General features: G+C 38.2%; 1 protein-coding gene and 1 pseudogene across 19 annotated transcripts in view; both read left to right on the top strand.

Annotated features, from left to right (window-relative positions):
• Positions 1-27,478, top strand: part of NRF1 (nuclear respiratory factor 1) — a 118,631-nt gene that overhangs the window by 66,110 nt on the left and 25,043 nt on the right. For all 19 annotated transcript variants that reach the window (XM_016148704.2, XM_016148698.2, XM_036230923.1 and 16 more), the window contains 5 exons: positions 7,325-7,483; positions 8,518-8,715; positions 9,301-9,402; positions 15,254-15,411; positions 21,815-21,939. In XM_016148704.2, the coding sequence (XP_016004190.2) occupies positions 7,325-7,483; positions 8,518-8,715; positions 9,301-9,402; positions 15,254-15,411; positions 21,815-21,939 (742 nt within the window). The remainder of the gene's footprint in view (positions 1-7,324; positions 7,484-8,517; positions 8,716-9,300; positions 9,403-15,253; positions 15,412-21,814; positions 21,940-27,478) is intronic.
• Positions 7,834-7,947, top strand: LOC118611216 (annotated as a pseudogene).

Raw genomic sequence — 27,478 nt, 5'->3', positions numbered from 1 at the left:
GTGGAGATGACTTGTATTTATGCTGATGACCCTGATTTACAAATGTAATTCCATATATGATCCTAAGATGAGTTTCAAATCATCCAAAGAGAGTAAATTATATTCAGTATTGTTCTAAAATTACATGTTCTGTTATTTTAATTGTTTACAAATTAAAAAGTTAGCATGGTTTATTGGAGTTGGAAGATCTAGTCTGTAGTCCCAGTTCTACTACATATTAACCCTGGTTCTTAGTTTCATCTTCTGAAAGTGAAAATAACACATGCTCTCCTACCTTATGGGATCAGGGGAAGAAAAAATGAAGTATTATATGGGGAAGTATTTTGAAAACTAAAGCATCACACAAAAGCATTATTACTAATTATTAATACTAATTATACATATTACATATATTAACTTGTGAATAATGTGAACCTACCATTTCTCACCCATTTTTCCCTTGGAGAAAGTAAATGAACCTAGAATTTTTATTTTGCTCAGCCATGAAGTGGGACAATACAGGTGACAATATATTGAGAAATTCAGGCATGAAAAGAGGAAGCTATTTATGAAGCAAGCTGATGACAAATAAAATTGAATTTAGGGTCTAGTCCATATTTTGCCAGTGCTTTGCTTTCTCTCTCTCTCTCTGCCTCCCTCCCTCTCCCTCTCTCCTATAAAACTAAATCTACACTAAACATTTACTGTTTCAAAAGAATTTTTTTTTTAAACATTTTATTTTTTTATTTTCCACCTCTCCCACCTTCTGGTAACTACTAGTCCATTGTCCATTGCCATGAGTCTCTGTCCTGTTCATTTGTTGCTTTAGGTTTATATCTCACATATGTGATATCATGTAGTTTTCAACCTTTTCTATTTGGCTTATTTCACTTAGTATGTTTATTTCAAGGTCCATCCATGCTGTCAAACATGGCAGTATTTTATCTCTTTTTATGGCTGAGTAATATTCCATTGTATATATGTATTAAAAGAATTTCTTGACTTGCTCTAACAACTATCAAAATTGCCTTCTACACAGGCTGAAAATATATATAACTGTATTTTAAGTTCTTTGTGAACTGGATGCCCTGATTCTTTTAGGAAGCAGCTCTGTAGTTTTATGTTTGTTTTTGTTTTTTGTTAAAAGTATAATTCTATAGTAGTATATAGAATATTTACCTGGAAAGCTTCTGTTTATATTATAAATATATTTTGATCCTAATAAGGTCTTTTGTTTTACACGTGGTAAAAAACACATAGCTCTGTATTTTTAGTGCTACAATGAAAACTTGAATTTCTAGGCAACTTTAAGAACAGTAGCTAGAACTCCCATATCTGACTGCTTTCTTGCCATAAGAATTGAAGGAGTTTGAGATAGGCTTAGCAGAAGAAATCTTAATTTGGTGTACATTCTGCAACCCCAGAATTCATGTACAATGAAATAATGAAATAATCTTTTCAGAGCTTTCGAAAGCTATGTTAGCAAAATTTTCTAAGATACTTCAGACCAGAGACCAGAGGATGGACTAAACCGTGTTTCTCAAACTCAGCCTGCCTGGGAATCACCTGACAGTCTTGTTTGTTTAAATACAGACTGTGAATCAGTAGGTTTGGAGCCGGACCTGAAATTCTGCCTTCTAGCAAGTTCCTAGGTGGTGTCAAAGCTCCTGATTCCCAGACTGCACTGAGTTTAAGGAATTACATTGTTTCTTGAAGAGTCTTTAAGCAATCATTATGATTTTGCTAGTGGAAAATCAGTTCAGCTTTTTACCACACTTCAGTCAAGTAGTATTCTCTTGTTCTTGGGAGGCTGTAAATCTTTTTGGAATTTGTGTTAGAAGACATCTAGGCAGAGAATACATATAATTATAGAAGAACTAGATCAGGAAAGACAAGTCTAGTATTATTGATTAAAATCCACTCTGTTTTACCTCCACCCTTCCCTCTCCCTTCTTGAACCTAATGTCCTTTTATTCTCCCTGGGGCAATCTCTGTTGTGTTAATACTCCCTTGGAGTGATGATGCAATGAGATAGTAATTCCTCACTAGTTTTCAGGGAAACCTTCAAAAACATTCAACGTAGTGATTGCTTCGTTAAGAAGTAGGCTCGATGTGTTTTACTTAGAAAACATTCATTAGTTCGCAATTTAGGTTTTTTAAGTGTTGTTTTGTTTTGTTCTGAAAAAGCATATGTCTGGCCTTTTCTACTCATAGGGTAGGAATGTGCTAAGTGAAGCAAGCTAAATACAAAGGACAATGTTGTGTGAGTCCACTTATATGAACTACCTAGAATGGGCAAATTCATAGAGACAGAATGTAAAATAAAAGTTACCAGAGGCTGGGGGAAGGAGAAATGAAAATCGATTGTTCAGTGGGTACAGAGTTTCTGTTTGGGATGAGGATGAATAGGTTCTAGTTGTACAACATCATGAATATACTTAATGCCACGTAAATTTTTTTGTTATATGTATTTATCCCAATTAAAAAATATTTTTTTAAAGAAGGACTGGATAAACAGTATTTTAGTTTGATGGTCCTCAAACTTGGTTGCACAATAGAATTACCAGGGGAACTTAAAATCCTAGTACCTAGATCACACTCCAGACCAATTAAACCAGAATCTTAGGGGATGAGATCCAGGCATCTGTAATGTTTCATCTCCGCAGGCAATTTCAGTGTTTACCTAACTTTGAGAACCACTGTTGCAGATAACAGTTCCAAACGGTAGTGTCAGAATCTATATGCAAAGTAGGCTTTTCTTAGTATATAAAGTTATAAAAAAATGTTTATGTATATGATGCCATTTCACATTTTGTAAATATTAGGTAGGCAGGATGAGATTAAGACAATATAAAGGAGACGGAAACATTGGATGTGCTTTAAGAATAGAACATAGCTTATTTTGAGTATAATAAAAAAAGGGTATATTCAGGATAACTAAGGGAAGGGACTAGGCACATAAACTTCATATTAAGGATATAACTAGACTAGGGAAAAGTATTTGCAAATTATATGACAAAGAATTAATATCCAGAACAGATTAATATTTTCTTCAAATTAATAAGAAAAAGATCATTAGAAAAATAAGCAAAGCATTCAAAACAGTTCAGAAAAGGAAAAAATAATTGGTAAACATATAAAAACCTCATTAGTAATGAAAATTAAAATAAACTTTCCCCATACATTTGATGAGTCAAAATAAGAAAGCCCGGTAATAAAAATAATGTAAGGGAAGGTATGAAAGGAGTGTGTATGGTGGGAGTGGGATTGGCAGTCCTTTCGGAGGACAGTTTGGCAGTATCTCAGAATGTTAAATGCATGTACTCTAGTAAAAGCACTTCCACTTTTCTGTTGCAGAAATACTAATGTGTGCACAAAGAAGCATATACAAGCACTGTAAACAACCTAAATGTTTATCGATGGCAGAATAGTTAAATAAAATGGATATCTATTCCATGGATACTAGGCAGTGTTTTTTAAGGAGATTATTCTAGTTGTACTACCACTGAGAAGATCTCTATGGCAAAATGTTGAGAAGAAAAAGTGAGTTGTAGTAAAATGTGGACAATATGGTACCAGTTGTGTTTTCTTTAATCACATAAAACTGTGTCTTTCCAGCACATTTATGTTAATGCACAGAATCTGGCTTGTAAGGAAGGATGTTCATCAAACTGATGCCTCTGGACGGGTGACTGGATTAGGGGAGGGTAGATTGAAAAGAAGTCTTTTACTTTATCTGTGTTATTTTTGTACAAAAGAGTACATCTGGGATAAGCTAGCAGAAACTGACCCATATGAGACCCTTCAGAGAGAAGGTAGAATTTTAAGAGCATTCGATTAAGGAGAGGGAGACAGTTTGATAGGTCGATGTGGTATAGAGGTAGAGAAGCAGAAGTGTTGGCTTGAGCGAGGAATCTTTGAATGAATATCTTCATCGGCTGTCCCTCAAATTTCTCTAAACCTGTTTTTCTTTCCAAACTTGTTCTTCCCATATCGCTATAGGAATGAATGTGTTTTATGGGAAAATGAGATTGAGATGCCAGTGTTTCTGCTGGCACTATTATGGAATGGAGATACAGGTTTGCTGTTTCTAATAAAGTCACTTTCATTCATTATCTCTGTGACTAGAGGTCAGTGGTACAGATAATTCCAAATGGTGAGCAAAAAAATCGTTTTGCATTTGCTTTCTAATGCCCTCTTGATATTCATTTGCATATAATTTCCACCTGTCAAGCTGGAAATTCATAATTTTAAATAAAAATAATGAAGTCACAGTCTGAAAAGTCTCCATTTTTCCTTTTCTGCCACATTTCTATTTTCCTGTAGTCTGTAGAAAACATATTTCAGCATGGTTTCATTTTAGCTGCTTTCTCTTTAAATTATTACATATTCTTTGATCTCTTCAGTAGAGGTGAAGTTGGCAAACATTTTGCTTTGAAGGCCTTTTCTTGGTAACCGAACCTAAATGGACGCCAGGAAGAGCCTCAAAATCCCTAGACTCAGGTGCATGCAGAGCAAACACAGAAGAGAGGCGCAGGGTTTGGGGAATGTTTAAGGATAATGCATTGTTGGACAGCAAAGAATTAACAGAATTTACAAGTGGAAAATTTCTAAGAGAGTAGGAATTGTTTCATTTTGGCCAGATTAAACTTTATAATTTTGGGGGAAAAAATTAAAACCATCTGTGGTTTCCATATAATATTTCCTTTGTTGAATGTACTCTGAATGGAGTGGTATTTCTACTCTTTGCTGGTTTGGGATGATTTTTCTAACCAAGCTGGGCACTTTAAGCCCATCTAGAGCCCTAAATCAGAATAAGCGAGAGGCTGGGAAAGCTTGTCGTGGCCCAATTAGAGGACAGCCTGGGAGGGTAGGCTCTACCTTTGCTGATCCTGTTGATTGTCTCCCCTGTGGATTGAAGACAAACCTTCCTTAACAAGCACATTGAGTTGCTTGGGTTTCCAAAACTCTCCAGGACCAGTAATTAATCCAACCGGTAATGAGAGCACAGTGCTGAATTCTGGAAAGGAATCATTTAACTCTTTCTCTGCTGGACAGCTCATTTCCCTTATTAGTCCCTTTAGCCTTAGCACTGTTTACCTAGGACAGTATAAAGATAGTCTGGTGGGAAATTGCTTTTTTTCAGTGAAGTCGGATTATCTTTTGGCAATTCATCCTTCATCCCCAAAATGTATACACTTGAAATGTGAACTTTTATAGTAGAAAGTACTTTTTACCTCTTATTTTGATATAGGAATAAATGATATATAGTTGACAATTAGTATTTTAAAAAGCTAAGATCTGCCTCTGAATTGGAACTTATATACCCTGTCTGCCGAGGATACATGGGATAAGGAAGAGAGGGGAGAACTTGGTGTTAACAAGAAAGCCAACTAGAAGGATACACTAGCCTTGGGCTAGGAAGTGGGGATGAAGGTGGTACTGGCGAAGAAGGGATGGATATCACAGAGCTGAGAAAAGCATGAGAATTAGAGAATATCGGAATTCCAGGTAGAATTTGAGCAGTCTCTGTCAGCCAAGTGTTCTCAGCAAAAAGTTCTTTCTGGATACTTTAGTCTTTTTGTTAATTTAGAGCTATTTAGCCTTCTTATTTTATTATCTCCATACTCTATTCAGTACAAATAAAAAGAACTCTCCTTTTGGAGGCTGTTAATGGGATTAAAAGAGAGGGGAGACTTATAAAAGTCTGTGCTATCAGTTTATTTTGTTTACACATCTGAGAAAGCCATTTTTTTATATATATATGAAAAAATGTAAATATTGTGTGTGAGGATTATACCTTTTCCTTCTCTGTGTATCCATGGTCAGAAAAGATACACTCCCAGGAAGCCAGGAAAAAGGGAAGAATGACTTTGAGATGCACTTACTTAAAATAACTGAAGGAGTGACCTCATGAGCCAGCTGATAGCCTGGGTTTGCAAATGGATACATTTCTATTAGCCTGCTGCTTGATGCTGCGGAGCCAAATATATACGGAGTGTATTATATCATATCCTGTAGGCAGGAGACTGTCTGGGAGAGGGGCTACTTAGGGGAAAATGGCAGGCTCGGCACAAGAATTACCAATGTAAACACTGTCAACCGTAGCTTGCTTTATTCGGTAAACGTTACTGCTTTGGGTTCACAATTCCCTATTATGTAATAATTTGTATTATCTTCTGGTAAAGTAATCTTTAAATAAGAACACCTGATATTTAAATAGACTCTTCAATATAAAAATGTTGCTGCACTCGTCTCTCGTTAATACTTTAGTATTTCCCTTTCTGTTTTTTTTCCTTTTCTGTTTCACAGCTATGAGCCCATGTCCTTGGGTCTGACTCACTGCTAAAATTGTCCTCTCCTTTCAATCTGAAGCTATAGAGTAAACATAGGTATGTCCTTAGCTGAAGGATATGGCTTCTATCTGCAGTGCTGTAGACCACCAGCTTACAAATAAAGCAGTAGGTCTGGGGAGGAAGATTATAACTTGATAAACTGCTTCTCTTGCCAAAAATCGTTGTTGGCAAGAAAGAATATTCAAAAAATAGTTTCCCCTTTTCCTTCGGCATATACACACTGTAGTTACTGTGCCAGGAGATGGAACAGAGCAGTTATCTGTGTGGTTTAACACCTGTTTGGTCTGGATTCGATTATAAAAGAAACCTGAACGAAGTCCATGATGTGTTTTAAGATCATACATGCTTCACTATATGTCAGACTCATATACATTGGCTCTACTGACTTGAAACTTTCTAAAAGAGTTTTAGGGTTATTTTCACTTTTTATTAAGTAAAGACTGTTTTCACGTATTTTGTAACCAGCCATCTTACTGAATTCTTTTATTTTTATAGTATTTTTTTATTTGATTCTCAGGTTTTCCAGACACACAGTCATGTCATTTACAAATAAGGACGATTTACCTGTTTCTTGACTCTTATTTCTCTCTAGTCTAATAGCCCTGGTTACTATCTCCAGAATAATGTTGAAAACACAGCGACTTTGTTTAATACCTTAAATGTGTAGAAGTTGTAGAGGGGAAGTAACCTACAGCATCGGTAGTATCTTAGGAGGCAGAAATCAAATTTGGGGGCAGGTGTTCTTGATCTCATAGGAACAAAGGTATGAAATACAGCTTAAAGTTTACTTTATCAACATATGTGTAATTCTCAATCACCCATGGAGCTCTTAGTAATGTATGGAAAACAGCGGGTTCTTATCAGTTATATTTTGGAACTCTCCGGGGCCCTTGAGGAGAGCTCTCTGTTCGAAAACCTTAGAATTTGGTGGGAGACACAAAACAGATCCTAGACATCTGTCATGGCTGCTGACCGCACTTGTCTTCCAGGCCCAGCTTCGGGCATTTATTCCAGAGATGCTCAAGTATTCCACAGGTCGGGGAAAACCAGGCTGGGGAAAAGAAAGCTGCAAGCCCATCTGGTGGCCTGAAGATATCCCATGGGCAAATGTCCGGAGTGATGTCCGCACAGAAGAGCAAAAGCAGAGGGTGAGTGTTTCTCTGGTCTGAGTTGCCTGTTACTTTTCCATTCTGAATCAACCACCTCAGTTTTTGTCCTTGCACTTCTTATGCTAAAAAGTCTGAAAATGTTTGTGTAATAGTCAAACCTGTCCCCCAAAAGAAGTTTGATACTCTGGTTTATAGCCTTTCCCATTTACCACTCCATCACTACAAAGACACGGGATGAGTCCATGAATTTACACTTCTCTGTGTAGTTGCCTTTTAGAAACAGGAAGTAGGAGTATTAATCACTTTGAAGACTTAGAAATGTCCTTGTTTATGGTTAGCAGGAATCACTGTCGAAAAATATAAATACAGAATTAGAAAGATGTGAAGTTGTCTCCGGCCATGCCACCCTGAACATGCCCAGTCTCATCTAAGAAGCTAAGCAGGGTTGGGCCTGGTTAGTACTCGGATGGGAGACCACATAGGAAGACCAGGTGCTGTAGGCGTAAAAAATAAAAAAGGAAAATAAGGGATTGTAAGCAGATAAGGTTCTTGCAATCTGTGAGGTCAACCAAGGGTTGCCTTGCCTAAAAGAGGAAGGAAAAGAAGGAAAGGAAGGAGGGAGGGAGGGGGGACGGAAGGGAGGAAGATAGAAAGGAAGATGTGAAGTTGGCCAGGTCTGCTGATAAAAATGAAGAAACACTAAACTAGATGTCATTCCTTACTTTTTCTGCATATTTACTTTCAATTAGCTTGGAAATTTACTGAGAATCTTACTATAGAATTCCTGAGAAAAGAGTCATCTTCTTTTTGTGAGTTGGCCTCAGGTTAGAACAGGGTATGAAACCCAAAAGCTGAACCAAACTTTTGTTAGGAAGGAACCAGTGGGAAATCTTTGGTACTTGGACCTGAATTTCTTTGTGCCAGAATCAGTTTGTGGGCAATAATCCTGAGAGTTCACTCTGTGAGGTTTGTTTCGGTTTGGTTTGATAAATAAGCAGCTGCTTATTCTATAGTGGGATTGAATAACCAACAATTTTGTGACTTCCTGTGCTTTTCTGGTCTTTTGGTGACAGGTTTCATGGACCCAAGCACTACGGACCATAGTTAAAAACTGTTATAAACAGCATGGGCGGGAGGACCTTTTGTATGCTTTTGAAGATCAGCAAACACAAACACAGGCCACAACCACACACAGTATAGCTCATCTTGTACCGTCACAGACCGTAGTCCAAACCTTTAGTAACCCCGATGGCACGGTCTCCCTTATCCAGGTGAGTAAACCTTGTGATTACCAGACTGGTTCCTACGGTGGATCAGTGGGTACTGCTCTTCCGACTGGAGAAAATAATTCTCTGTGCAAACTCTTGTATGAACTTTATATCATTCCACAAGATCTTCTTACCTAAAATTGACTTTTTAGTAACATTTTAAATTGTTTGCATTTTGCTAAATACAGAGCTACAGATAGCTTTTCTGGACAGTTCCCAAACAGAACACTGTAAAAATGGCTTTTTACTGTTTTCTCCGTCAATGGCCAGGAAATATTCTTTCTGAATTGCCTCTTCTGAGGTAAAATAAGATTTGTTGGTAGATAGGGAACCTCTGAAATTCAGATTGAGGAATGAGTAGAAAGTTGGTTGTACAGGTGGTGAAATGTGATAGCTCCTAATATTGCTTTATTTAGTTGAAATAAAACTCTGAAACTCACGTTAGTGTCTGGGATATGATTTTAGTAACTCACTTCATATTACACAGCATATTCTTGGTATCTATTCTGAATTGAGATTAAATGAATCTCAACTTATGAGTAAGTAGAAGGATTCACCACTGACACCACTTTCCATGTTTTTCTTTAGGTTGGTACAGGGGCAACAGTAGCCACATTGGCTGATGCTTCAGAATTGCCAACCACAGTCACTGTTGCTCAAGTGAACTACTCTGCTGTTGCTGATGGAGAGGTAAGAAAGAGGATTCTGTCTGCATCTTCTTAAATACACGAATGTATGGGTGAAGGAGAAGTGAGGGTCCAGAAGATGCAGAGACTGTAAGTAGCCTATACATCTGTAGCATTATTTTATTTAAACCTTTGAAAACATCAGATCATGACAGTTTTGCAAAGTATCTTATGCTGTGTATATTAATTATTATAACAGTTGAAATTCATAGATTTTTATGATTTAGAACTAACTACCAGGAACTTACAGTTTCACATTAGCAATCTAGCATTTTATATAATACATAATAAAATAGGATTATCTATTTAATACTTTTATGCTGTGAATCCCACAAAATTTAATCTTTGGACATTATGAAAAAAATTAGATCATTAAAATTGGAGCTGACTAAAGCATTCTTTGAAGGGATAAATATATTTATAAATCAGTAGACATGATGTTACATTTTAAAGATGCCTTTGAAAAGGCTTCACAAGAAAATTTTTCCCTGCCAAAACCAAGGTAATTATGGGATGTTGATCTAAAGGTAGCTAACCTTTATTGAGCACTTGGTAAACTGAGCATTCAACCCTATGAAGTATAAGCTCTGTTATCATCTTCACTTTATAGATGAGAAAACTGAAACATAGCAGTTGAGTGACATGCCTAGAGTCTCAGAGTAAGTGTTGATGCTGGGTAATGCATTTAGAAAAATGTTGTCTAGGCTCTGAGCCATCAGTGAAGTTTAGGAAAGGGTTCATTAAGTCACTGGGCTTAATGTCAAAAGGCAGTATCAGAACTAAAGCTGAAATTATCTGACCCTCATTCAAAACCATGGAGTATTTCTACTCAGAACAGCACAAAGTCACTTTCATTTGTGCATCTTAGAAAAGGGACAGAACTGATAAAGGTCTCATGGCAAGCGAGATTAAAGAGAAACACAGCCGGGCTCCTCCATCAGCCAATATATGAGCCCCTATAGTGCTGCAGTTGATGTGTTGATTTACACAGGTATTCAGCTCTCAAGGAGCTCCTGTCTAGTGGAGTGAGAAATGTATACATGAATGAACTGTGGTCCACGCTCTGAGCAATGCTGCAAAGTGGTCTGTGCCTTCTGGAGAGAGCGTCTCCAGCTAGGGAGTTCGAGAGGTTTGGGGCAGGAGCATTTGGTTTTTCAGTGTAGAAAGGTAAAGGTTAATAGATATTTACTTTTATAAGTGTATAAACATCATGAAAGAATATGGATTAGCTGAGGGAAAAACATGTCGGTCCCGAAACACTAGAACTAGAGGGCACTTCTTGAAGTGCTTTAGGTCGAGAAGATGGTGATAGGTAGGTACACTTATGAGATATGTTTCTTTTTGACTTAGTCAAAGTTATCAACCATATTTCCCTACCGAACATTTCCTGCTGCTACTTAAAGAAAGTAATTTTGTGTTTCTTAAACACTTCTGTAGAGACTAATTCATCGAAACCCATTTTACTAAATAATTTCACATACTCAAAGGTAATTAACATATTCAAAAGTCATCTATTGGTGGAGTGGATGAATAACATATAAATAGCTTGTTGGTAAATACCCAAATTCAGTCAGATTAAAAAAAAATTCTAACTTTCCACACTTCTAATGAAACAAAAAGGATATGAAGAGAAGCATACATTATTTCAAAAAGTGACAAAACGTTATAGCTGTTACAGTATGATTCTGGTTACCTTCCGATTTCTGCTAGATGTTACATGGTTGTTAGCATCTTAGATTTGAGCCATAAGAATTGTAATTAGTCAGAATATCTCACTGACTTGGGGCAGATAAGACCACATCAAGCCAATGAAACATTATATCAAGTGACTCAGTAAAAACATCCTACTGCCTTGTATTTGGCATCTTTTCCCGCAAGAAACCAAAAGTATTTTATAAAAATAAACAATACCTATACTTTCAGAAGTTGTAAAGTCATTTTGTTAACCCAGCCCTGCAAGTGAGGGTTCTTACCATTGGACCACATCACCTTCAATATCTGGCTAGTTACATTTGGTTACATTGAGTCCAAATTTGGACTATTTGGGGACTGTCTCTTCTGGTAACATATAGTTTCCCAAACCTGTTTGGGTACTCTCTATGTGCTGAGAATACCCAATAATCTAGGTAGTTACAAAGCAACAAAAAAATCTCTAACTTTAGGCAGTTTAAAACTAATTAGGACACAGAATAAGGTATATAGACATTTAGAAATGAACAAGGAAAGAATTTCAAAATAATATGAACTAAAATATATATATCGATTTCAAAATATTTATACAATTTCCATTTTGATATTTACAAATATAAATGGATTTGAGAATATATTCTGTCTGATAAGACCACTAATTGGTTGGTATTGGTGATGTTAATTACATCATGTGTCAGAAAAGTCAAAATTTGAAATGGAATGGTATCTGGGAATAATGTTATATATGATTCTGTTAGAGAAAGAAGAAAAAATACAAAGATATTAGAGACATGAGTTTTAAACTGAGGCATCAACACATGTAAGTTTTGAAGTAGCATAACTTATTTTAGGTGGACTTTTTAATGAATATCAATTTATCTGAAATATGGGTAAGCTGAAGAACAAATAGGAAAATAAAGAATATGTTCTTCATCCACCCATTCAGCAAACAAACACTTTCTGAGGCCCGTGCCAGGCACTGTAGGTACTACCAACACCAGAAAATAAAGACACACTTGCTCTTAAGGAGCATTTAGGTCAGTAATAGAGAAAAACACATCACAGAACAATGACAAGGAGATAAGGATTGAGTAGAAACAAGCCCAGGATGCTGTGGAACACAGAGGCTAGGCCCTGAACCTGGTTCTGTAGGGGAGTGGAGTTGTCTCAGCTCCTTCCGTCTCACCTGAGCTCAGACTGGAAGAGTGCACAGGAAGCAAAAGCTGCAAGGATGGGAGGCCTCATTCCAATCAAAGGGAGCAGCACTTACAGTGCATCCCGCTGTGAAAGTGTGGAAGAACCACAGGTGGCTCACTACAGCAAGAGGGGGGATGAGAGTAGCCACAGTTTGAAGGGCCTCACTGTCATGCGTCTCTCTCAGAAAAGCATAGAAGCTAAACTGTACATCCTATGAATATCTTTCCCTCCTAGGGCTTATGGCCCTTTCTTTAGGACGTGGTGACATCCAGGCATAGATAACTATACAGTGGCTCCCAACAGATGGAAAGCGAGAGAGCAACAAGAGCTCAAGCAAACACAACTGAGACTCAAGAGTAGGAATTCCAAGGACACGTTAACACTTAAGCTGATTGATTTATTACCTGCTGTTATTCTGAATAGAAATCTTTATCTGCTTCTTTTCCTGCTTTTTCTCCACCCTTTACTGCCGCCCACGAAGCTTTCATGCCTATAATTTAACTTCCTTAAAGTAAAGTATACTCTGTATCGGGTCCCTAACCCCCAGGCTGCTGACAGATACAGGTCGTGGCCTGTTACTAACCAGGCTGCACAGCAGGAAGTGAGCAGCGGGCAAGGGAAGCTTCATCTGGATTTGCAGCCACTCCCCAGCACTAGCATCACCGCCTCAGCTCCGCCTCAGATCATCAGGCATTAGATTCTTATAGGAGCACTGGTCCCTGGTGCCAAAAGGGTTGGGGACAACTACTATATATGGCAACATTTTAATACTATTTTTGCTACAAATATAGTTGTAACTAAATGTGTATATATTAAGTTGCTGCCATTGAGTTATAAGTACTTGGGAGAGCTATACTAGGCCAAGCTTTAGCAGGGTGATGGGCAAAATGTAGAGGAGCAAATCTGGAAAGAGGGAGACTGCTTAATGGCAAAAGATGACAGGGCTGGCCAGCTTCTGCTGACGTTTTGAATTGATTCATTGAACATCTCCAAACTGTCAATATAACTTGCCATCTAAAGTGGCATTGTTTGCACTGATGCTCATTGAAGTAATGAGATCAAAGAGATAAAACCTTGGGAAGTCAGAGTTTTGTGAGTTCCTGAGTGGTCAACTTTGCGGCTCCAAGGGAAGAGAATAGGATATCTCTCTGCCTCTTAGTGTCAGACCCTGAAGGTTTGTTGGCACAATCCACTGCCTAAGAAAACCCAGGGCAAATACTAAGGTAGCTCGAAGGAATGTCTTGTTCTCTGGGAGGCTCTTGACTAACATTTTGAGAAGCACTGTCATAATCTGTGTGGTAATAGAGCCAAAGTAGGAGGCATTTTAAGTATCTACCTCTCCTAGAGCTTGTGGCATTTCTTTGAGACACAGTAACATGTAGGCGTAAGTTAACCACTCACTGGCCCAGCAATGTGAAGCAGGAGCAGCAAGAGCTCCAGTAAGCACCACTAATGCCCTGCCGACCTGAGTCTGGAAGTAGTTTACCTGAGGTGATTGATTTATCACCTACCATATTTTGGAATAGAAATTGCTTTCCCTGCCCTGCTGATTTGTGTTTTTGAGAGAGAATAATTATTAATCAACCAGTGGTTATTGAGCAACATGCACTGAAGTAGTTAGAGTCAGGTATCCAGAACTAAGAAATCTCTAAATGTAGAACATTGTACTAAAATCAGTGGTCCTCAACCGGGAGAACCCCCACATACACCTCTCAGAGAGGACAAGAGGCACCGTCTGGACATATTTTTAATTGTCATAACTGGGCAGGGTGTTACTAGCATCTGGCGGGTAGAAACCAGAGATGCTGCTAAACACCCTGCAATGCACAGGACAGTCCCCTACAAGAAGTGTTAATAAGGCAGGGTTGAGAAACCCTGTGCTAGCTCTAGCAAAGCTGAATTCTAATCTTCTCTCTCACTAGATGATGTGTTATTTTGTTGTTTCTTTATAATTCCTCTATGCTAAAAGGAAAACTGGTTTCACACATTAAAAAAGTTATTTACTGAATTAAGTAGTTTCCATCAAAAATAAAAATACAAAATGACTTTGATATGCAATTCCACCTCAGGAATTTACTTTATAAATAGATTCGCATAAAATATACAAAGTAGTATATGAGGATATTCATCATAGTACTGTTTATAATAGCAAAAGACTGGAAACTGCCTAAATACCCATTAAAAGGTGGCTAGTTCAATAAATCATGGTGTATCTGTTTTATAATACAATGCTGTGCAGCCATTATTATGAATCATGAATGAATGAAGCAGTTTTATACATTCCAAAATGGAATCATTTCAGAGATGTATTATTTGTGAAAAAAGCAAGGTACAAAAGTATATGTAGAATATACTGCCATGTTTATTTTTTAAAAGGAGGGAATATAAAGGGGAAGTACGAGTGTGTGTGTGTGCGTGTGTGTGTGTGTGTGTGTAAATATGCTTGCACAATGAGAGAATATCCCTGCAAAAATATAAAGAAATAGAAAACAATAGTTGCCTTTGGGCAAAGGGTCTAGAGTTCCCTTGATATATTTTGAATTTTTTCAGAATTACATTTATGGCCTAAATTAAAATTTTTGAATAGGTAACATTGATAATTCAAAAATTATTTGAAATAATACAGTGGAAAATACTGCTTTCTGTCTCCTATCCAAGCTATTCATTCCTATAACCTCCACTGCCACCCTGGCCCCAAAATATTGAGGAAAATATTTTCCATGGTTTCTTTTCTGTCTTTCTAGAATTTCTGTATGCACATATAAGCAAATTCAAATATATATTATAATTCTCCCCCTTTTCATACAAGATCGCATACTAAAAATCCTGTTCTGTACATTGTAAGTCATGTTAATTTAAAAGTATATATGTATTTAGCTGAGCACATAGCATTTAGTTAGGAAAATGACTTAAAAATTATAATTCTTTTGTGACTTTGATTCTTTACTATCATGTCCTTTCTGCCTCAGGTGGAACAAAATTGGGCCACGTTACAAGGAGGTGAGATGACCATCCAGACAACGCAAGCATCAGAGGCCACCCAGGCAGTGGCATCCTTGGCAGAGGCTGCAGTGGCAGCTTCTCAGGAAATGCAGCAGGGAGCTACAGTCACCATGGCACTCAACAGGTGGAGGCAGGGGCGGGGGGAACAAATGAGGGTGGCGAATCTGTCCCTGTCTACAGTTATAGAAAAATGCTATACCTCAGTTTGTCACAATTGGCAGTTGGAGCCTAATACTCATAGTCCTTAGGATATTGTAAATTGGGTTATATCAGCCCTCACTCACCCCATTCCAACCGTACCCCACCCCCAGCAACCAGTCCAGCTTTTCTGACTTCCAGCCCAAGCCTATTGATTAAGGGATATGGGTCTCTTGCTTTATCCTATTTCATGCCTATTAATAGACCAAAAGCAGCGAGGTTGAGTATTTTTTTTAAAGAGGCTAAAGCAGCAGTCTCCAGCCTTTTTGGCACCAGGGACTGGCGCTCCTATGAGAATCTAATGCCTGCTGATCTGAGGTGGAGCTGAGGCAGTGATGCTAGTGCTGGGGAGCGGCTGCCTGTCGCTAACCTCCTGCTGTGCAGTCCAATTCCTAACAGGCCACAGACCAGTACCAGTCTAGGCAGCCTGGTGGTTGAGGACCCCTGAATTAAAGGATATAATAAATAACAAAGCAAAAACCTTCAGGACTGATTTTCCTTTCACCCTACAAAAGAAACTGATTTTTGTTAGAGGTATTAATCCATGTTTAGCTGGTTGAGAACTGATTTTACTGACATTTCAGGAAATGTTTTTCCTTTGCTTATCAATGACTTTGAAATAAAATAAGCTTCAGGTTATTGAGAAAAATAATTGAAATTTTTTTCTTCAGTTATGTTTAGGAAAGGTGTTGCAGAATGGGATATTCTAGTAAGGGATAGTTTCCAAAACTAAATTGTCTTGTTTCCTGCTTGGTTCCATCCACTGGTTGTTGATAGAAAAGACCACCTCCATATCATTCTTCTTCATTGCTGATGCAATTTTATTTTCGATGGACCCAGGCATTTTAACTAATAGTTAAGGGTGTGGATCTTGAAATCAGACTACCTGGGTTTGAATCCCAGCTTTGTCACTAGGTGTCTGAGCTGGGGTAATTGACTTGAACTCAGAGCCCAGGCCTTCTTCTTCTGTCACATGAGGGTAATAACAGTACCTACCTTGTAGGGTGTTGTGAGGATTGGAAGATTCAGTGCACGTGAGACCCTTAAATCAGCTCCTGTCCCAGGGGAGAGCTGCCGTTATAATTGTGCACAGTAGCTGTTAGTCTCCAGTGGTCATTGAATTCTTGTGACGTGCCAGCACTCAGCTGGGTAAGGTTGTGAATAAAGAGTTCTCTAAAATATAACGTCTGCCCTCAATGAAACCATACTATTTGGGAGATTGAGTTAAGATTTGTCTGTTCACAACTGCTTATAGTGAGATGAAATTAGAAATAGAAGTCCATTTAGGAAGAGGCAATCCAAGTGCAATTTGTTAAAGGCTTGGAAACTAAAGTAGTAAGAATGGAGTAAAGTGATTGATTTTAAAGAAGCGTGGCCAGGACTTGGTTGACTAGGTATAGAAAATTGAAGTGCACACATGCATATCCTCCCTGACTTACCCATTGAGTCCCTAAGTGACCTGGAATTGAAACTTTTTTCTTAGCCCATTAAACCAGGTCATTTTTCAGTAACATGAAAGTCTTATTTGATTCCTCACACTTTGGCCCAATCCCACTCCTTCCTCTGTGAGAGGACGCATAGACAGATAAACTTCCTGAAAGTCATGGCCAGAAAGAGAGCCTCCCTCTCTTTTACCTGGTGACTCCTCACTGTAGCACGGGGCCTAACTGGCCACCATTAAAGACCAGCAAAACTTGATTCCATTGAGCCAGCACCTTGGATATTCCCGTGAAGTGTGAGTGTCCTGGGAACCCTGTATATCGTGGAAAATATGAGGCACATTCTGACTCCCGTTAAGTGTCAGGACCAGAGCTTATTTCTAAAGGCAGGGAGGGTAATGGTTTCCCCTGAGGGCTTGTTAACAAACTCAGGTGCAGCTGAGGCAGCTGTAGTGTTTACTCCAAAGGAAGGAGAATGTGTTTCACCATGGCATGTCAGAGGAGTAAAGAGATGTTGAAATCTGCTTGCAATCAGATAGTTCAACGCCGGATGAGTGCTGGGGGATGGTGTGTTGCAGCCTCTGCCGGGGGTAAAGAAACCAGGCACGGTAGCAAACGCTAGACTGCAGCAGTTAGGGAAACCTCCGGGGCTTTCTGATTCCAGGAGAGGTAACTCGCTGTCTAAGGGCAGGAAGATCGGGCTCAAGACACAAGCCCTTGCATTTGCTTCTCTATTGGATGAGAAGCACTCCAGCCTCTCCACAGAATTTATTGCTGGAAGTCATCTTAGTGAAAAACACTAAAAAATCTGGTCTTCATTCCTCTGGTAACAAAATGATTTCCTAAAGCTGCTCCCTTTTAGCCGGTCCGTTTCAGGTGCAGATGAGACAGGCATGGTTCTCTAATAATCACCTGCACCTCTGCTGCGCTAGAAACAGCAGATGTGGGCACAGAGTGAGGGGAGAGAGGCAGGCTGCATGCAGCGGCAGGTGGGGAAGAAGCAGCAGTGGGGCCCCGTCATCTGTTAGCGGGGAAAAGGGCATCAGGACAGATGCAGGACAGACTAGTTTGTCAACCAAGCTGTTAAGAGTTTTGTGTACCAAGTCAGAACAAGGGCCCTGGGCTCAGACAGCCTTTAGCTCAACCTGGCATTATAATTGCCCAAAGGGGCTATGGAGAAATTGTCATTATAACATCTGGAAACTAGTTAATTTTAATTATTTTCCAAGTACGAAAGGAGACGAGGAAAGAATCAATGTGAACAAATGAAGAACAGAGCATCACAACAAAAATAAAAATAAAAACAAAAACAAAAAAACAGTAGAGCTATTCAGCCTGAACAACCAGAGAAGAAAGAAAGTGAAATCATTTGGTCGTTGTGATACAATGATTAATTTCAAGTTTCAGTTTGTTGGTTAAGCTGCCCTAACTTATATTCCCTCTTAAACAAATGCTTCCACAGAGTCAGTACAGTCCTTACATACAGAAATACATGATAAATATTTGTAGACTGAATCTACAGTGTAGAAATGTACACTTGTGTTACTGACACCGAGATTTTTACTGTGTGTCTCCTACGCCCCGTGCTGTGACTCAGTGCTGTGGGGAAACAAATGCTTACGATGATTTCCTCTTCTCAAGGCATTAGAGTTGCTACTCTTCTGCTGTGAAGACTTTGATTAAAAAAAGAAGTGAATCATATTTTTAAGAAAATAGTTACTATTACCTCTTTTTTTAAAAAAGGAAATACTATTAACTTAAAATTAGAGATATTATTAAAATAAAATATGGCTTTAATATATGGACTGGTATTTATTTGTCCAGTAAATGGGATGGACAACCAAGATTAGAAATCCTTTATGGAAATGGAGGGCGGGTACTGTGCAATTGCTGCTTTTTCCTGTAGAAAAGTTTGGACACTTGCAGATAAAAAGTCTTTGGAAAGTTCTCATTTGTAACTGGTTGGGGGATCACTTTTATCAAAAAAATTGTAAAGTGGTAGCTTAGAGATATTTTAATCCCTACTCACCTTTTAAGTAATAGTAATCTTTTTTCAGCAGTATAGTTTGATCATTTCCTATAAAGTCTAGTGTAAGTGGTTAGAATAGGTTTGGAAATAGGTCTGCCAGCCACAAGAGTCACCGTGGTCTTTATGCGTCATGTAAAAGATCTGTCATTGCTGCTTTACCTCTGGCCCCTGATGGGATGAAGTAACCTCACCTGCCTGTGGACCTGTTATCCCCGGTGGACCCCTCACCCCTGGCATCCCTGGTTGCTTTAGGTCGTTGCTGGTTCACAGCTTTTCTTCTACCTTGCCATATTTTAGAAAGTATTAAAGAAAATGACTTCAAATATTTAGAGCTTCAGACATAACAAAATGGGTGTGATTGGGTACAGGTACACCTTCGTGTCAGGGCTTGGGGAGCTGCCCTCCTGGTCATTGCCTGTGAAATTCCACACTGCAAGCATGTGTCCAGGGTGTACAAGAGTGGTGGGACATCACCTTCGATGGTCATAGAAATAAGATTACTTTAAATTCTGATATAAAATGTGGGGGATGAGTGGTAACCTGTAAACCAAGATCCATTTCCATGTAAACAATTCTCATACATAGCTTCCTTCTTCAAATACCGCACAGCTACGGCTTTTCCCAAAGAATATAGTTTTCATCTTTCCATGAAGTCTCAAGTCAGAGTGTTAAATATTTTATCATTAATCCCTGATAGCTGGATACTGTAAAATTGGCTGGTAGCATTATTTGGCACAAGTTTTTTAGAAAAATATTAAAAGTGAAAGATCTGGGCACTAAATCATACTTTATTTTACTATCTCTGATAAGTACTTATAAGGCCCTTTGAAATATAAAATGTAAAGAATAGCCTTAGTCTTAATTCTGGATCAAGGGTCCCCTCTGGCTCTAAATTCATGTTATAGACACTGTGGAATGACTGGCTGTGGGTTTCATCGCCAAGAAGTGTGTTTTGGCATAGAGGGTTATCTTAGCTTTTACATGGGCTGCATAAAATTCTATGATTCTGTTCAGCTTTTTGCTCAACCTCAGTTATGTTCCAAAATTTTTTACAGAAACAAATAAATTCGAAATATAAAATCATAACCTTGAACTAAATCAAAAGAAGCCTACAAATTAAAAGTTGTCATAGCTAAACGACTATAAAAGGGAGAAAACCAGCACTTTTGTATTAATTATTTTGAATTAATGTCAAAGAATATTTACATGGGAGAAATACAATGTTAGGTGAAAAAAGGCAGGCTATAAAACTGTGCAGTATAATTATTATCTATTTAAAGTTGTGTTTTAGATGGGAAGGAAATAATTATCTCTATGATATTTTTAATTTTTTATACTTAATGAAATTTTCATAGCCTTTCTATTCGTGTTTTATAATTGGAAAAAAAATGACTTTTAAAACACAGAGACATACAAATTTTAAAGCAAAGTATGGAGTAAGAAGGGGAGAATTTTCTATTTAATGAGATTTTTCTGTTCACTGCATTTTTTTTACTGCTTCCTAGAATCCTTATAGTGACCAAGAAGTCTACCCCAAGGGAATGATTATATCAGTTGCTTTACTTGTCTGCTGACTCTGTTAAATGAAAGTGACATTATTGAGTTTGGTACTTGTTGCTTTGCCCACAGTTGTGACATGTTTACCAACCAGTCCACAGCCCATCACCCACCCTGCGTACAGCTTGTGACTGTGAGATGACTGCCATAGTTATGGCAAAGCCTGTGGCTCAGTCCACTAGCTTATTTGGTGTCAAACCCAGGACTTTGTCCACCTATGCTAAACTAAGTGACTTCACCTCCTGTACTTGCTCACTTTTGAGACTTCCTCAGTAACTGCAAAGTGTACCTGATACTTTCCCAGGAGAGGTGCCGGATTAATGTTTTGTTTTGTTTTTTTTCTAAATCATACTTTAACATTGCTGAAATTTGGATGGTAAATTATAATCTTAAAATTGTCAGGAATTTTTTTCTTTTTTTCTTACTGATGAAATAGTTGTACATTTTATAGTTGTAGCATCATTGAATCAATAAAAATGGGTATCCATGCATATAGTAAAAGCATAGCAAGAAAAAGGAAAAAAAAATGGGACACAAACTGGTAGAATAGTGCTAACTATAAACATGGTTAATATCTATTTTACAGAGCGTTCGCTTTGTAGTGAAGGGAAGTTTATTATGTTATTGTGTTTCTAGAGTCAAGGACTTTGGGCTTATAGTGATAATTTTAAAATTTAAGTCTTAATGTAGTGCTGCCTGCATATACAGTAAGGCAAAAAAGAGTTGGACTTTACAGGATGTTAGTCAACCATGACTTTGCATTTGAAATCATGGGTATAAACCATATTGTTACTCTTTGATATTAATTGAATAGCAAGTACAGGTTGCTGACTCTTCCTATTATCAGCCATCCTTGGTTATAAAAGGCCAGTTTCACATGGTCTGCCTTGTGTTACTGTAAAGAGAGAAGAAAAAAAGAAAACCTGTGATCGACAACCAAAATGGCTTTCGCATTGCGAATATAGATCAGAGTTTCCACTATGGCTTATAAGCACTCGATTGATATTGATAAAGAAGAGACTATGCTGAGTGTCTTCTATCCTCAAACACCCATTTCCTAGGTTTAAAGAAAATCTCACATTAAATTTATAAATAGATAAGACTTGGGATTTCTCTATTTTTATTATCATTTAAAAATCCTTCTCGCTCTGTCCAGTTGCACTGGAATCATGTGTTTTGCTGGGAGGCTCACAACTGTGGAGTCAGAAGGTCAAAAGAAGGGTCGGAAGGGTGGTTTCTCTTGCTGCAGTGCTGTACCCTTATTCAACGTACGCACCCCCTCCCTCCACTTCTTGTACCCGCAGTGAAGCTGCCGCCCATGCTGTCGCCACCCTGGCCGAAGCCACCTTGCAAGGCGGGGGACAAATCGTCTTGTCTGGGGAAACCGCAGCAGCCGTCGGAGCACTTACTGGAGTCCAAGATGCTAATGGTAAGAGAGCATAAATATTTTATTGAATTTCTTCCTCATTCCCACTTAAACCTTCATGACATGACTGACAACAAACCCTTCACAAAGAGGTTGAGCTTTGATTTGAGCTTTTTTTTATTGGTAGGCAATTGATGCCTCAGAAAATTCTAGGAGCCTCTGCTTCCTTTCACTAGTAGGAGACTTGGGGTTTCCTGGGTGGAAAAAAATGCCGTGGGAATGGCTACCTAACTGAATTGCTTATTTGAAAAGTGACTGTTTTGCTATGGCAGGACTGAGGTACTTTAAAATCTACTACCATGGGGCATATTTTATCCTTACTCTCCCATGGGGCGGATCAATGTCTTTAATGTAGCAGACTCTCCCAGGGGCGGGTGGGTGCACCGTGGTGGGGTGGGATGTCCTGACTGTCTTGAGAAAGGCACCACCCTGTCACCACAGCATCAGCTAGCAGGCCGTGATAGGGGCTTTTCTGGCGGGTGCTGTGGGTTCTGCTTCCTGTTAAATGTGGCCTCACCAAGGACCTCTGGATTTAGTCAGCAACATGCTGCCACCCTCCCCTTCTTCCCCAGTTCCTTGACTTCCTGGATATTGATGATATCCTGAATAAACAAAAGGGGAAAAGTTCATAGAAATATGGTAGCAAAAATTTACAATGGCAGCCCAGCTCTTTGGACCTACTTGGCAGGCTCTGAGAGCCAGTCGCCAGGACTTAGGCTGCCCAAGGGAGTGCCCCGGAGGTCGGGGTCAAAGGGGAAGACCAGCCCTGCTCTGTGGGATGCAATATGTGATTGCTTGTTAAACTCCTAAAATTATATATATAAAATTAGGTTAAATAGGTCAAATTAGTACTCTGGGGTTTTTTTTCCCCACTTACAGTTGGCATACAAAATTATATTAGTTTTAGGTGTACAACATAGTGATTAGACATTTCTGTAAGGTACTCTGTGGTTTTGGAAATTCGTTATTTAAAGTCCTGGAAAGAGGATAGATAATAACATACATTTATTTAGGTAGAAAGTTACTTAATGGCATTAATGGCTGAAAAAAAGTCCCTGGTACTTTTTTTTTTTTTTAGGGTAGTCCCTAAGAATCGAATAAGATTTTAGTTGGAAAAATCTTTGAAGAAAGACACAATGCTGTGTCCTCCTTTGAAAGTGGGAAGAAGAGGGTACTTCTGTCTCCCAGAGAAGAATAACATAGGAAATGTAAAGAGCCATTGTGGCTCCTGAGAATCATTTTATTTAAAAACAAAACAAAACAAAAACAAAGAAATATCAAATACCAGAACTATAGCCTGCTTTTTCTGTAGGGCTAGGGGCTTCCATGAACTAACCCAAAGAGAGAGAGAGTTTGTCTTAGCTAGAACACTGCAGGGTAAAGGGCATGTCAGAGAGCCATGTATTTTCAGAATTCAAAGGACTATAGATAGAATTAAAGAAAACCTCCCTTTTTAGTTGAATCCTTCCCCTGTCTCCTTACTTTTTTCTTCCCTCATCTGAGTCCTAATCTACCTTGAACAAAAAGTAGAATATCTGGCTATGTGGCATTCTTCTGAAGTGTGGTTGCTATTACTCACTATGGAACTGCTGAAAATACTACTCTTTGTGGGTTTGATAGGAGACTTTGTTATCCTTTCTAATAGCCTTGACCTGTCTGGGCCAGGAGAACAGATTGCTTTATAGTTATGGCCTCCCCAGCCTCACCTTTTCGGGTGGATGAACATATAGGTAAGTGTAGGGCTAGGACCCTCAGGATCTCTGGCCATGTAGACCTGTTCAGCCATAGGATAAAGTTGAACCACACCCACCACTATTGATTCCTGGAAGCTGCCTCTTTTTAGTGGCTTTGGGTTGTGTTGTATTGATTTCAAGTTGCTGGCTGCATGTGTGTTAAAATTCTGGTCTACATCCTAAAAGCCAGTAGTTCCCCAAAGCAGGCCATCCCCAGTTTGTGACTGCCCACACGTGCTGAACTCAGACTTGCGAGCTAGAGTTACTACCTTCTCTACAGCTTCTCTATGTCAGCTAAGACCACTGAGTTGTGCCTTATCCTGGCAATTTTAAGTGAAGACCATGTTGGAAATCCAAAATCCATTTTTTACCTTAGAAATCCAAAGAATGAATCTAGTATTGGATATGATCCAAATAATTCTGATGCTCCTATCTTCTGACGTTTTTATCCATAGTGCTATAGCATTTACTCTGTGACTAGAACCCGATTTTTCCCATTTAACCAGCCAGTTTTGTACCTAGCTAGACTTTTAGGAGTTCTCTTTTCATCATTCTTTCAGATCGTGTCTTGTTACCAATATTTGTCACTTCTGTGATGACAAGCTTATGGAGTTTGCCAGTAGACCAAGTTCATTATCAGGAAGAACCAGATGATAGCAGAACAAGGTGCTCTTTGCGAACAGACATTACTGGGAGGGAAATACATCTCGGATTCTAGAGTAGCATTTAAATAAAAATCCTAATAGCAGATTACTCTTCTAAGAGCAATTTGGATATTGTTCAGCCTGAGACAGAAGGAGTTTCAGCATTTTGTGGGATAGAGCTAGAGGGTATGGAGGACCATTATGTGTGCAGCTTGGTAGAGTGTCCTGACCAGTGAGAGATGGCTGGGGCAGTGTGAGGATGTGAAAGCAGTGTCCTATAGTTAAAGGTAATGCCTCATGCATGGAAGAAGTTCAAATCCCAGGTCAGCAAGGCAGACCTGACAGAGACCTTGCACCCTGAAGACTTCCCCTTTTTCCTGGACCCTACCCCACCCCAACACCAAAGGGACTACTTAGGCACTAGCACTTTATTTCATTTACGTTCTCCCTTCTTTAATTGTCAGTGAGTCTTTGTACTCTCAGGATGGAGTTTCATGGTTTGGTTCAACTTAAAAGATTTTCACAGATGCTTGTCTTTTCATTGAAATACTGAGAGAATTGCCTTAGTCTGGGAAAGGCCTCTGGAATTATTTCTTCCTTTATCTCTTTTCTTTTCTTATTTATCACAGTTATTCCTTCCTTTTTCCTCCCAGCACACCTTAATATAAGAGGCTGTGCAAACTTTTAAATGCCCGTTGGTTTCCCCTCACTCTGCCCTCACAGCCCAGAGCCCCTGTGCTGATTTGACTCCAGGCGATGAAGGCGTGTTCATGCAGGCTCAAGAGCTCTTTGAGTGATACCACCTTTCACCCAACCCTGCCACCCACTACTAGCAATCGTCAGGGAACCAGATATACAGATCTTTTCTCTTTCTTCCTATTTCAGCAAAACTAATGAAAAATAAGAATTATCTTGGCACTTGGCCACCTCAGAAGTGCTCTTATGCCTGAGATTTTATTGCAGACTCAGGCAGATATCTTTCATTCCTAAAAGCTAGGTAGGGGAACAAAACAGATAACAAGTTCTTAGTTAATCAATAAAGTTAATGGGACTCATCTGCTTCTACTATTGGCCCATCAAACCTCTTAGTAGAGCTACTAAGAAAGTATCAACGTTTTCTAAAATGGCTGACACTTTCTAAAGTTGCCTCATGTAAAAAGGGGAGACATAATTTTGCTGGGGTTTTTTGGTTGTTGTTTTTGTTTGGTTTGGTTTGGGTTATTTGGTCCTGATTACAAAAATCATCCATAATCCTACTACACAGAATGTTAATATTTTGAGTTCTTAAAATATGGCCCTTTTTTCCCCTCTCATAACATTTTTTAACCTAATTAGTTTCACATCTATACTATTTTATAACTAATTTTGGAAATCTTAACCATTTTCATGTCATTAAACATATTTTTAAGGATCACTTTAATACTTGCTAGTTAGTATATCATATTATTCATATTAACCAATTCTCTGTTGATAATTTGTTATTAATAATTTTATAGTAAAAATAATGCTGTTTATCTTTATACAGAATCTTTCCCACATCTTTGATTCTTTGCCCTCTGCATGGTCTATAATTGCTTGTACTTCCAGTAGTATCATTAAGAACCTGCTTCATTACCCTTTACCAGCATTGGATTGTAGCATAATGCACTCCTTTGGAGAGGCCTGTTTAGTAGATAATAAGTTGTATCTTGTTTTAATTTTCATTTTTTATATTAGTGGTAGATATTTTCATTTTTTTTCATATTTTTATATATATTTTAGTATTTGTTTATTTGTGTTCTTCACCCATTTTTCTTTTGGAGTCTTTATTTTTCTTTGATTGATTTAGAAAAACATTTCCTTTATTAACGATATAACTTCTTTATTGTGTGTATTACAAATTGTTTTCTCAGTTTATTTTTATTTTACTTCCATTTTTATTTTCTTAATTATTTGTTTTACTTTTATATTTACATAGAACCAAATTAGATAAATATCTAACTATATGCCAGTTTTTCTCTGGTCCCATTTTTAAATACTACAAAATATCTGGAATTTATTTTAGTATATGGTATTAGGTAGGAATCTGATTGATACTCCCCACCCCACCCCCCTACATAATCTAATTATTCCAGCACCATTTATTCCATAAAAGATTGAAATCTATTCTTTCTATAGTGATTTAAATGTCATTTTTATCATACTTAGAATTCCTAAATAGACTGTATAGGGTCTCATGTAGGGCTCTTATGTTTTCATTCATCTATTTATTTGTTTTATTCTTTATACTACAGTATTTTTTTTATTGTGGTATTATTATTAGCAGTTTGTGAAAGGCTTATCTCCAAATTGAAAAAAGGTCAGTCAAAATTCCAGAGAATTTTGGGGTGGGGGGAGTTTAATTTTAAAGTTTATGCAGAAGAATAAGCCGTTAGTCATTTAGTCATTTTAGTCATTTTTAAAAATCGTACCAAGACTTTTAACAGACCTGCTAACAAGATATAAAATTCACTAATGTAAGTTTCCTCCTCTCCTTCTGCCCAGCTCTCCCTGGGGCAGGGGATGTAGTCTTCAGTTGTACCCTAGCCATGGCTACTGAACAACATCTTGAGGTGTGAATTTATTTTTTTAAAACTGTCCTGAGAGTATTTTTTTTTTTTTTTTAGTGATAGAGGCTATGCTGATTTTATATATACTAAAAAATTATCGTATAGAAATTGTATGTAAGTTTAATGGATTAGGGGGTTAGGTGATTTATGATGCTGGGGATTCAGGATTCTAGGGAGTGTTCGTCATCACAGAGATGGACCAGGGGTGGAAAGCAAGTGCTCTTAATGCTGCCGCGATGAAGCGAATAGTGGGACACTATCCCTGCAACGGTGTCCATTTTCTTAAGACCAAACCAGGTGTGTCTTTCTAGACTAAGAAACTGTAGCTGTCCATTTGTGTATGCAGAATTCTTTGGAGGCCCATGTCCTGCACTTTGAAATTTTAATTTGTCCCCCCCCCCTTTATTTTCCAACTTCTTCAATTTCTTTTTTTATATATATATTATAGATGATAATGAAGCACACCCCACTTATGGAATACTCCAAAATAGGACATCAGCAATCTTTTCCACTATTCACATTACAATCTGTCTCTCAATTCCATTGTCCCATTAATTTTATTTAACATTTATGTAAT

The sequence above is a fragment of the Rousettus aegyptiacus genome, unplaced genomic scaffold (genome assembly GCF_014176215.1).
Source record: "Rousettus aegyptiacus isolate mRouAeg1 unplaced genomic scaffold, mRouAeg1.p scaffold_m13_p_13, whole genome shotgun sequence".
Classification (NCBI taxonomy): Eukaryota; Metazoa; Chordata; class Mammalia; order Chiroptera; family Pteropodidae; genus Rousettus; species Rousettus aegyptiacus.
Note: the sequence above shows the minus strand (reverse complement) of the source record. Positions and strands in the feature narration are given on the sequence as shown.